The following is a 12,381-nucleotide window of genomic DNA, read 5'->3' on the forward strand; positions in this document are numbered from 1 at the left end:
AAAGATTTTGACTGGTCGAAAGGAATCATTACATACCATCAAAAAGATTTCGTGTGTACGACTGTCTAGGAATTATATATAAGTATGACCAAACAAGTGTTAAAGGGTAAGATATCGATAACGGGAGAAATCGAACATTTCTGTGTTCAATATGCTTTTTAAGTACAATGAAACACATGTGGACGAGACCCTTGTTTCAAACTGGTTTACAGGCACTTTTTTACCGCAAACAGTCTATTTATTAGCGAGAGTTGTCGAAGACCAAACAGTACCGAGCTTCATTGAGTCAAAGAATTGGTAGTGATCAATAAAACCAAAGACCGGGGTGGGAGGGGGGGCAACGGGAATACAATTATAAAGTGTAGTAGCCCACGTCGTATTCTTTCAGATTTCTGTACTTTGTTATTTATGTATCATCTGTATACTGACCTGTGTTTAGTTACATGTCTATTCAATTGGTTTTACACTGTATCTGCCACCTAGACTGACCGTTTTACGTATCTGTAATGTTCGTTATTTTTGAAAATTTCAATACAAATATTGTAAAGAAAGAAAGAAAATATCATCATCTGTGCACCATGTCAGAATGCCAGAAATAACAATAGTGCAGTCTTGGCAATAACCGATGACAGCCTGAATAGAATACAGCGACAAGTAAACCTCTTTTTAGAAAGGTCTATGTTTTCTTTGTTATGCTTCTATGCTTCTTTGACATGCTGTGAATCACAGGTCTGTTATATTGATGCACATTGTGAGCACACTGCTCATTGTGTCTTGTTTTGTGGAATTGATTTCTGGGCCCACCACCTCTCATGCTCTGTTGCATTCAAATAAAGACACTAACGTTCAGTGACTTTTCATGTAGTCAAGGTGGTTAAAACTACCAGCCTCTGTAACTACAGTATGTGAAAAAGTTTTTGCACGACGTCTTTTGTATTTTTATCAATGGCATATAAGCTGAATTTAAACCCGTTTGTATACACCTCCTTTAGGAAAGCACATACATATTTCAGTCAGACAACTGACATGCTTCTTTAACATATTTATAAGAAGCAGCATATAGTTGAGTTTGACGACTAGGCTCGGGCCTTATTACTCCACAGATATACATAGCACGATGAGTGATGATTAAATAACTAACCCCCCGAGCTTACAGGTGGAAGCTGGGGTGGTGGTGGGGTGGTGGTGGGGCAGGCAAGCAGCAGTGACGTGGAATTGCTGCAGCAATATCAGCAGCAAGCAATGCATAGAGAGATATCTGGCAGGTTAAATAGAGCGGTATATTAAGGAGGCCCTGTTTGGTTGGTTGTAGAGTGGCAAGGGACGTTATGTATGAATGCAGCATAAGTGCTCGAGTTGACTGCCTGAACTAGCTCGCAGGCTTCGCCCCATATTTGACTTGTTTTTTTAGTAATCTTCAGATGCTTTAAACATCACCTGTTTCAGAAAAAACTTTGACAGAATATCATATCCCCTATAGCCACAATATGTCATTTTGCAGGACCTAGTCTCTGCATACAGAGAGGTCCTTGCTTAGAGCTGGCCCACAAACACGCTTCAAAGACTTCTCTTCCCACCTGAATAGAAATGTCTGAGAATCAGCCATAGCTCAAGGGGCTCTGCTCAAAATGACAGCTGGGTTATTTTTGCTTTCTCGTCACAATGAGTGGCTCGTGTGCCAAAAGAAAACAGATGAATTGTTTGTTTTTTGCCTTTGCTCATTAAGTTTGATGTTACATTTGTTTCCTTGATGCAATCTGTTGACTTCAGAATATTTGTATATTTATTTTCAGTAGCAATGGAAGACACTGCACATGGTAATATCATGCATGCTGCTCCATGTTGTTAGGAGTTGTTAGCTACAGTGATGTCCATTAATTACTTGCAGAAGGAAAACAGTTAGTCAATGATGCACAAAGGTTGCATTAAACTTGACGATTGTACGTGACATTCCTGCTGCTGATGACAAATGTCAATTATTATTGGATTGAACTAATACTGGCTTAAGAAAAAAAACGATACAATATTGGCTCAAAAATGTGTTTTGTGTTGCGTTTCTTTAGTACGAGCTGAATCTATGGTGTCCTGATATATTCAAAAATAAAAATAATTCACATGGACGCAACACATCAATTCATGGTAGGGTAAATATTTGTAAGTACATTATAACAACCTAACCTGTTTGGCAGCTATTTCTGCTACAAAGTTACATACAAAAAACTACAAATTTTTTTCCCTTTATTTTGAAAGGCTGGATGCACTTGAATTTTGATGTTTTCCTCAGTCCATTTGACTCTAAAAAATCACACAGATCAGACATTGCAAGTACATTGTGAACAATCTTCTTTATGTCTGTTTATTTTAAATGTGTTACTATGGACCAGTTTTTGTTAATTAAAGAAAATGTGGATTCAAAATGGGGACAATTGAGGGGAAATCATCAAGCACTTTATTGATATTCACTCTTTCAGGGATTCATAATCTCCACAGTTTATTAAAGTGAAATTGATTACTCTGGGTTAGTGTGTGTTTTTCTGTAGTTATTTCCGTTTTTATTCTTTATACTGTAGATCCTGACTTTACTTTTTTTAATCTATTTCTTTTGCTTTTGCAAATGTAGCTTTTTGTCTGAAAATGAAGTTTTCACCTCAAAAATAATATTCATCTCAAGGCAAGGCCACGGTAATCATATGAGTCATTAATGCTGGAATTGGTAGTCATAAACACAATTTTCAAAATAACCCATAGATTGTAAAGAAATAATGAAATATTCAGTCATGTACAGTATTTGTGGTCGAATTGTTAAAGGAACCTTTCTTTGATTTCTCCTTGAGGCCAAAACACTACAGCTGTTCATCTCCCAAACTCAACAAAAACACTTTACAACTGCATAAGATCAAATACCAATATCTTTTCACCAGTACTATTAGGATAGACACCTTCCTGTAACTGCATTTTTGTATTTTAAGTTTCCCACAACAGTTGATTTTATTAGCACACATGCACTGTGCCAAAACAGAGCGATTAGCAGCCTCATAAGAAGCCTTGTTTGCCTGGCAGCTTCTGTGTGAGAATGATTTCAGTCGATATGGATTATTAACTGCAGATGTGATATTTAAGACACAGCTTTAGGGGAACTGGCAATGATTTATCAAAGTCAAGTCATTATTTAGACATGGGTGTCCTTACATGGTATGACTGTAGAGGACAACACAATGACAACACTTCCATCTGCTGGTTAGAAAATGTAAGTACAAATGTAACCTTTGAGCAAGAGTCACTGATATTTATTTTATGTTGATGTGCTTTAGTGGTCAAATAAATAAATAATGCAGGTCCCAGATGATCGACATAATCTAACAATATTCAAGATAATTGCTTTTAACCTGTGTTTTGTTTGTTTGTTTGTTTTGTATATATATATATATATATATTAGGGCCGGGACGCGATTAAAAAAATTAATCTAATTAATTACAGGCTTTGTAATTAATTAATCGCAATTAATCGCATTTTTAATCGCATATAAATATTTGACCTGAGAACAGTGAGAAGCAATTTTTTTCACANCTTTCTTATTTTGTATTTATTATACGCTACTTTTTAACTACATGGCCCTAACGTGTAAAGTTTTACAAGCATTTGTACCAGTGCTTTTCGCAAGTAGACTCTTGCAGGCCAGAGTAGCTGGAGTGATTCAACAACAACAAAAAGACATATCTGAGAAGTGATCAGGACGAACAGAGAGAGGCAAAGGAAAAGAGAGTACACTGAAGAGACCAGGAGGGTCAGAGCAGGAGAAAGTCAGGAGGAGATGAAGACATTAGTGAAGAAGAAGAAATGTATGTGAGGAATAAAGATGAAGTGTCAGAAAGAGGGACAGAGGCAGTGATCGGGAGGCAGATGAAAATCCAGCTGGACCGTATGTTTTTATTCTCCTTGCATACATATTCTATTACAGCAGCACAATCTAGCGGCTCTTAGTATTGACAAACATTGATTGAAATGTGTTGCTGCACAGGTCACCTTTAGCTCTCTTAAAGGTGGGGTATAGGTAAGTAAGTTTGAGAAACCGGCTCGAGATACACTTTTTGTTATATTCCATGGAATGCTCTTAACATCCCGATAGCAATGAATATCTTAAGTGCTTTGACAAGAAATCCATAAAAAAAAGTCATCTGTGGAAGCCGTGGTACTGTAAAAAGCACGACCAATCATCTGAGCCAGCCCGGCTAAAATAAAATACATAGCCGGAAAAAATCTGCCACTTCCTTACAGAGCCCCTCCTCCAACACACACGAACGCGCACATGACCAATGAGGGCACGAGATAAGTTTGTGCACAGATGGAAGGCTGACAGGCAGGTAGGCCATCCAGTTATTTTAGCCGGGCTGGCTCAGATGATTGGTCGTGCTTTTTACAGTACCACGGCTTCCACAGATGACTTTTTTTTATGGATTTCTTGTCAAAGCACTTANCACCAGCAGCTACGGTGCTGCAACTGAGGCTAAACTTCAAGGTTGATGAGGGAGGGGTAAATGTTGTTAGATTGAGGAAAAAATTCACCGGGAGAGTCAACCTTGAAGTTTAGCCTCAGTTGCAGCACCGTAGCTGCTGGTGNTAANCTCCTCTGTCCTCGCGTCACCTCCTCGTGTCTCTCGCTCGCATCTTACGGAGGCGGAGCTAAGATGCAAGGAAGGGACGCGAGTGAGGGAAAGGAGGAGTCGAGGAGGGGTATTGGGATGAGGCTAGTAACTTCATGTTAGCTGGCTCGTTCCTGTGTTCTTAGGTTCTTACACTTGCTTGATGTTTGGCTGTGTTGTTAGCAAAGTTGTAGACTGGCTAGCTTTCATAATTAATTGGTAATGTAGCATAAAACAATTCAGATTGAGACATGCTGTAATACAACTATGATAAAGTACTTTATAAATCCTGCACTCAAATCCCTACATGAGTAGAAAAGCACATAATTAGTATCAGCAACATGTAAAGTAGGCTACTGAATCAGCTGTAACATTTCCCCTGTGTCTATTATATCCATTATATATTACATTTTTAGATTGTGAGTACTGATGCAACAATGTGCAAGCTGCATTTGACTGTTTACTGTATATCTGCTCATGGTAAGGTCAGTTCAGCCACTTAATTTACAGTTTGCTAGTCCACAAAATGTGTGTTATTCAAATGTGTGACAGGTGTGAAGATAATTGTAAGGCCTCACACCTGTCACACACTTTTCATTTGTATCAACTTGTTACAGTGGCTGGCAAGTACATTACAACAGCCCAAAACACTTCCATTAGTGGAAACTTGCTATAGCTTAAAAAACGATGCAACTAATAAATCACAAATGTCAGCAACTTGACAACAAATGTTTTGAATGACAGTTTGTTTATGGCCGCTGTCTGGTTACTTTTTTAAGTAAATGTTGTCAAATGATGTACCTAAGTACAATTTGAAGGTACATGTACGTTTACTTAATTACATTTTACAGCTACTTCTACTTCACTACATTTTGCTCTTGTTTCTCCACTATATGATAAATGGAGTTAATAGCAGATTCAGTTAAATAATACAAAACAGAAATTCATTATAATTATTTCCGTTAAGGTAACGCACAACTTTTTTTAAACTTAAGGGGACATTCAAATACTGCAGTATTTAACATAATTAAAATGTGCCCCAACTTTATACTACGCTACATCAATTAAAGAAAAATATGTCAGCCAGAGAATCAATCATTATAATGAAATATAACACACATTATTCTGCCTGATGATTACTTTGATACTTTATTACATTTTAAGTAAATATTTGTGAGCTTTTACACATGTGAGTTGTCATTTTAAATGCGGGACTTTTACTTGTACTTTTTACTTATAATCTCTATTGCTTATTTTATTCAAGTAAAGTATCTGAAACACTACTTCCACCAATAGTGATTTGGCTCAAATGTTGTCCAAAATCCATGATATGGCATCCTCATATTGAGCAGGTATTGAGCTCTGTCCACAGATTCTTCTTGCTGTGAAGCACTAAATTGCAGGATTAGACAACGGCAGGAATGATTGGACATAATTAGCCAATTTGGACATTTTAAAGATTAAGTTTATCATCCTCTGTTTCTGTTGAGAGAGAAATGGTCAGGCTGCAGAGCAGTCTTTTCTTTCTTCTAGTCTAAGTCACCGCTGTGATCTGAGTTGCCATTACAACTATCAATTTTAAGATTGTTTGGACTGCTGCTGTTCTGGGATTATTACAATTATCCGCAGAAAACATCGTCATATCCGCAGACTACATGCTGTGCAAACTCCGTTGTCCCTTCCCACTCCCCTGTCTTTTTAAATCAAGCACATTTATTTGGCTGAACAGAAGATAGAGAATGGTGAGGGAGGATGTGTTTGGGTGATTTAAAACCATCAAATAAAATCATCCAGTTTCCTACTGCAACATCTATTTCTGTCGTTTTTATTAAAATATAAATCAATAAAAAACAGTATCAAAATAATGCAATGCACAGAAAAGCACAGTCACTGTACTATAATATCGAGTTGTACAAAAATATATTTAATAAATTAATGTTTATTTTTATTTGACTTTAGCATAATGCTGTAGTCATAATATATATTAGGGTGGTCCTTAGTGCCATGTACATTTTCAAATTCCTTTTATTTGAAGCTCCGACCACCGGAATTTGTTATGATAGTCAAGAAAACTCTCGTGGTGAATTTTATTCAAATTCCAACAACATTTACCCCTCCCTCATCGACCTGGGCTGCCGCACCAGCAGCTACGGTGCTGCAACTGAGGCTAANNNTGTGTGTTGGAGGAGGGGCTCTGTAAGGAAGTGGCAGATTTTTTCCGGCTATGTATTTTCAAATTCTAGCGCACTCGAGCTGGTTTCTCCAAAATTACCTACCCCACCTTTAAGAGAAGGCTGATGTCATTTGTGTACTTAATTATAACTAAGAACCTTCACTGTACTTACAGTAAACAGAGTTCTAGGGTATCATGAGTACTTTTTGCTGTTTCATACTATATTTTAGTTGGTTTGCCTGAACACCTTGTTTCTCTTGTGCATTAAGAACACTTGTGTTAGGGCATGATTTAACAATAAATAGGTTATACAGTATAAAATACTACGTACTGTCCGCCATCACATGCCACCCTGGCATGATCTCTTGCCCCCCCCTTTGCCGCCCCATGAAACATTTTCTAGAACCGCCACTGGGTTACACAAGACAAAAAATCGTTATGACATCATAAAGTGGACACAATCTGATCAGCTCATTTTCAGCCAGGGTTTTATATGAATGGATCAGGACAAAAAGTGAGCGAATATTTTTTCCTGAAACTTTCAGAATCTCTTTACACAGAGGGGACACATGTTTATGTACAAAATACATGGAAAAGTGGATTTTTCACAATAGGTCCCCTTTAAGTAAAGGATCTGAGTACTTCTCCATGCACTGTATTATAGTATATTCCTTCCATGGTTGCAAAAGGAAAACATCAGAAAATAATACCTGGAGTGTTCTTTACTGGAAAAGTTCTGATCGATAACGAAGAGCTTCACATGACTTTTAGACCCAGGGCTGAAGGACTGTAGAGAGAGGTGCGGCACAATTAATCAGGCGGCTCTTATCACATCTCATCAGCCTGTTAAGTCGCTGGTCCATAAAACTGTCTCCAGTGTGATATGCCATCATCACATCACACCCTAATATTCTTGAACAACACCTTACAGTTGAACGAGCATGCTTTGCAATGCATAACGAGAATGCAGTGGTGAATTAGGCACCAGGGGACACCTCTTATCGCTTATTAAACCTCAACTACACTATCACAACTCCAGCCTGCCAGCCCAAGCAGAGAAGAAGCTTCCCCTTAACACCAAAGTGTTGCACAAATTGTTTTGAAAGTTCCTCATTCACTCACTGACTTCAACTTCATGACATATGGCAAGTTAAATTGTGTTTGTTCATATTCAATGTGTGCTATTTCTGATATGTGCATTGCTGTGTTTGCACAATATGCAAGGGAATTACTAGATATGGGGAATAATGTTGAATTTGGGTAATTAGGAAGTGTGTGTATGTGAGTGTGTCTGCCTTCCTGTCTTGACTGTAAGTCTACAAGTGCACACAGAATGCAAAATGACTCCCTCAGCGGCCTATGACTCCCTGTGGGCCCTACAGACTTCCCAAGCTGAACAGATCAAGGCTGCCTCCCTCTAAGGGTTCACACTGGTTAACAAGCAGCAGAATGAACGCCAGCCAGTTAAATTGTATGTAACTTTTTAGTTTGGACTAATAGTGTGACCTTTATTGATTTCTTGTCTCTGCCTTCAGCTTGGCGAAACACTAATGGCATTGGTCAATAAAAAACCATGAGGTGGAAGTTCTCAATGCCCTCCCCCTGTGTTGACCACATCCCTAAAAATAGCCGCTCAACCTCTGTCAGTGTCCATGGAGCCAATGCCATGACAGCTCAGTGTTCTTATTCAATAAGATCTGTACTGCATCCCTATTTTAATTCAGATATAAGAGGGCTAACACGCTGAGCCATCCGCCGAACACATTTACTTTGACCCATTCAGATGGCGGGCCACATCAGTGAGTTCCCTGCCTCTTTAAATCAATACATTTATAGCACAACAAGCAAAGCATAAAATAACACTGCGACTTGGGTGCGAAAATCGAAAGAAAACATCAGTTTTAGCAACTGTGTGTCGAGCAGCACTCTGGGACCTACTGCTTCAAAGAAGTACATTCGAGAACAAGTTTACAATAAAATAAAACAAATGCCCTGTGTCTGTATAGCTACCACCCACTGTTTTATTGATTGATAATGTCAATGTGTACCCCTGCCTGTCTTTTCCTCTATACTCTTGGCACTTATTGAGCTTTGCAGAAAGAAATATTAAGAGCATGAGTTCAATAGAGCTGAAATTATCCCCCCTTCCCTTGCAGTGAAAACAACCATTTTCTGTGATCTTTCTCCAAACTTCTCGACACTGAACTTTGTGGACAGTCTGTTTCTACTGCATACAGAGGCCCTTTGGATGTGAGCCTCTCTATACAGGTATAGTGCTTAATGCAACAGAGGGAGCTAAAGGTAATTCTCTCGCACTCTAATGCAGCCACTCGTAAGTTAAATTCTGTGAGGGGACCCCTGTGGTGCCGCTTCACCACAGAAGAGAAGCAGCAGCAGCAGCCAGCAGCTAATATTGATTCACCTCACAGCCTTGAGCCTGCTGTCACAGACAGTAAATATCAATGTATTTAATCCACTGTTAACTAGACTTTAATTAGAAATCTTTCCAGTGGATGTGTTTTAGTTAAAGTGTGTTCTTTGGCTAAGTTGTAAGTCAAACTATCCTGCTTTTTGTGTAACCGTTTGTCAGTGTTGTTCCCTTTACTTTTTAATGATGGATTTGTATCTGAGTGCTATTGACAGAGTCTGCAAAGAGAGGGCAAATGATGCAAATAAACCCTCTCATGGGGGATTAGTCTGTTTGCTATTTGAAAAGGACTTACAGTAAGTCTGCTAATTGTTGTTAATATTTGTTAGTCCCCTGACTCAATCTAATGACAGATAGCAATAACACTCTCTTAGAAATATTGCATTGGTTACTTAGCAGTCCAACATGTATGACCACATATACAGAAGGATCATTCAATTTATACTGTGTTTGTTCCGTAAAACCTCATGAAAGGACAGAGTTTATCATTAATGCCTGGCTCTCTAAAACTTTGGAAAACATGCCCATATGTAAGACTTAGGATTGGCAAAAGAATTAACAAACAAAACAAAAAAGAAAATGGTTGAATTCTATAAAAAGGAGCAAAATGACGAAACATTCTCCTTTTCTGTATACATTTTAGTGATTTCCAAAAACATGAATGAGTATCCAACCTCAATCTTAGTTGCTAAATAATGGCTTTTAAGCTTCTTAAAATACCCATAGTTGAGCAGTTGCCTCATTTATGTGTCACTTATCATTATTTTATGCAATTATAGTTGAACTTGGACATTTAGTTTTCTATCGTTAAGACTTCCTGATAGATTATGACTTCAAAACCTGCAAAGTATGGGTACTTTTAACTTTGATATACACTTTCCCCATCACATTTTGGATATAAATATTGCACTGTTTAAAGGTGGGATAGGTAACTTTGAAGAAACCAGCTCGAGTACGCAAGAATTTGAAAATACACAGCCGGAAAAAATCTGCCACTTCCTTACAGAGCCCCTCCTCCAACACGCACTAACCTGCACATGACCAATGAGGGCACGACATAAGTGTGTGCACAGATGGAAGGCTGACGGGCAGGTAAGCCATCCAGTTATTTTAGCGGGCCCGGCTAAAATGATTGGTCGTGCTTTTTACAGTACTACGGCTTCCACAGATGAAATTTTTTAATGGATTTTTTGTCAAAGCACTTAAGATATTCATTGCTATCGGGATGTTAAGAGCATTCCATGGAATATAACAAAAAGTGTATCTCGAGCCGGTTTCTCAAACTTACCTACCCCACGTATCTTACAAGGTATAACCAGCACAGTAACTTTTAAGTTTTTAACTTTACATTTAACTTTGACAACAATTGTTTACTTCAAGTAAATATTTTAAATAAGGGCTTTTACTTTTACTAGACCTTTTCATGGAAGATATTTGACAACTAACATGTGTAGTCAACATACTGAATGATGGCTGTCATGGCATACATGGGTAACTAACAGGAGCCATTGTAAATTGTATTAAGTAACGTCTGTGCTTTTCCTGCAAGTAAAAATGTCTGCCAAATGAATATTTTCACTTTTTTTTCTACCTTTACTAAAGAAAATGATTTGCAGTATAGCTTCTTGTCCCACTGTTCTAAAAGGAAAGTGTTTTACAAACATGCTCAGTCATGTCTAGAAAATCGGTCAACATAACTTGCCTCTCCTCAGCTGCAGTAGCTGACAGGTGACGCTGGGTGTCACTGCAGAGCGTCTCATATCGCTCCTGTGTGCTCATTCCGCCACCGCCCCCTCCGCCTGCCTTTACAGTGTGTGCGTGTGTGTTTTGTGTCGGATAGAAAGTCAGCCTGGTTTCCAGCTGAGTGCTTGCTCTCTCACAGTGTGTATGTGTGTGTGTTGTCATTATTATCCACTCTGCTCCCAGCTCAGAATGGCCAGATTCACTCAGACTGAAACAAGAAGGCAGCACCATCCACAGCAGCCCCAGCCCGCTCACTCCAGCCTGGTTTTCACCGGACCGGGGGTACCACCGATCCAGCAACCACTGCTCCTTATCCCACATCAGCACCAGTACCCTCAGATCACATTTCCGAAACCCATGAACGGGACAGAACCCATTTCCATTCATCCGGAGAACGGCAACATGAAAGACCAAGATGCCATTAAGCTGTTTATCGGGCAGATACCGCGGAACTTGGAGGAAAAAGACCTGAAACCCCTGTTTGAACAGTTTGGGAAAATCCACGAACTGACAGTCCTCAAGGACCGATACACCGGCATGCACAAAGGTAACGTGTCGCCCCCTTTAAATGGCTGCGAGGCCCATATAACACTGTATAACTGCTTATTATTTCTTTCACCTCTTGAACTCATTTGTGTTGAAACGGTAACGAGAACAACGTGCGTATTTGTCACTTTTTGTTCATTTGATCCAGATATGATATCAGTCTACTATTCTTAACAATTCATCATGTGCACCATTGCTTTCGTGTTTTCATCTAACATTCACGAGGTGTGTTATTTTGTCCCAGATATGATTCCTTTATAAAGTTAGCTTAATCTAATATTTTAGATTATTTTTATTTTTACATTTAAAAAAAATCCACATTTTTGATTACACAGAAAAGAAATGGGAGATTTACAAATATAATCAGGGCTTGCAGTGTCAAAAATGATAGGGCGACTAACTCTGTTGGCCATGTTCTGAATTTCATTGCTATTTTCCTAACACGCTGTTAAGTGGGGCAGAGGCGCTTGGAAAGGATGCATTTTTAAAGAGCCTTGCCTTGCCAGCCCCGTCTTTTCGCGGAGGGGCGGCATCATTTATTCATCCCATGCTTTCTTTAACATCTCTCCCCATTGAGAATGGGGCTGGGACCTGGTGCTTACCCGACCCAGCGAAATCAGTTCAAAACCACAATGTCTCCAAAGGGCGCAAGAACTGTCACAAGATGACGGACGCAGGGTGTGCAGAGATGCTGCTTCTGCTGGCTTGAGGGCTGAGGGAGGCGGAGGCGGAGGCTGTAAATCCGCTCAGCTCAAACACTGACAACTTCCACATTCCATAATGAAGTTGCTAAGGGTGTGTGGCGTAGATCTCAGCCTGGGTGGGGTTAAAAACATTTCACAATCCCTTA

General features: G+C 39.1%; 1 protein-coding gene across 5 annotated transcripts in view; it reads left to right on the forward strand.

Annotated features, from left to right (window-relative positions):
- Positions 1-11,112: 11,112 nt before the first annotated feature.
- Positions 11,113-12,381, forward strand: part of celf5a (cugbp, Elav-like family member 5a) — a 196,581-nt gene continuing 195,312 nt past the window's right edge. For all 5 annotated transcript variants that reach the window (XM_010765965.1, XM_010765966.1, XM_010765967.1 and 2 more), the window contains exon 1: positions 11,113-11,532. In XM_010765965.1, the coding sequence (XP_010764267.1) occupies positions 11,130-11,532 (403 nt within the window). In that variant the 5' untranslated portion in view covers positions 11,113-11,129. The remainder of the gene's footprint in view (positions 11,533-12,381) is intronic.

This window comes from Notothenia coriiceps, unplaced genomic scaffold, assembly GCF_000735185.1.
Source record: "Notothenia coriiceps isolate Sejong01 unplaced genomic scaffold, NC01 NC01_scaffold00002842, whole genome shotgun sequence".
NCBI classification, from domain to species: Eukaryota; Metazoa; Chordata; class Actinopteri; order Perciformes; family Nototheniidae; genus Notothenia; species Notothenia coriiceps.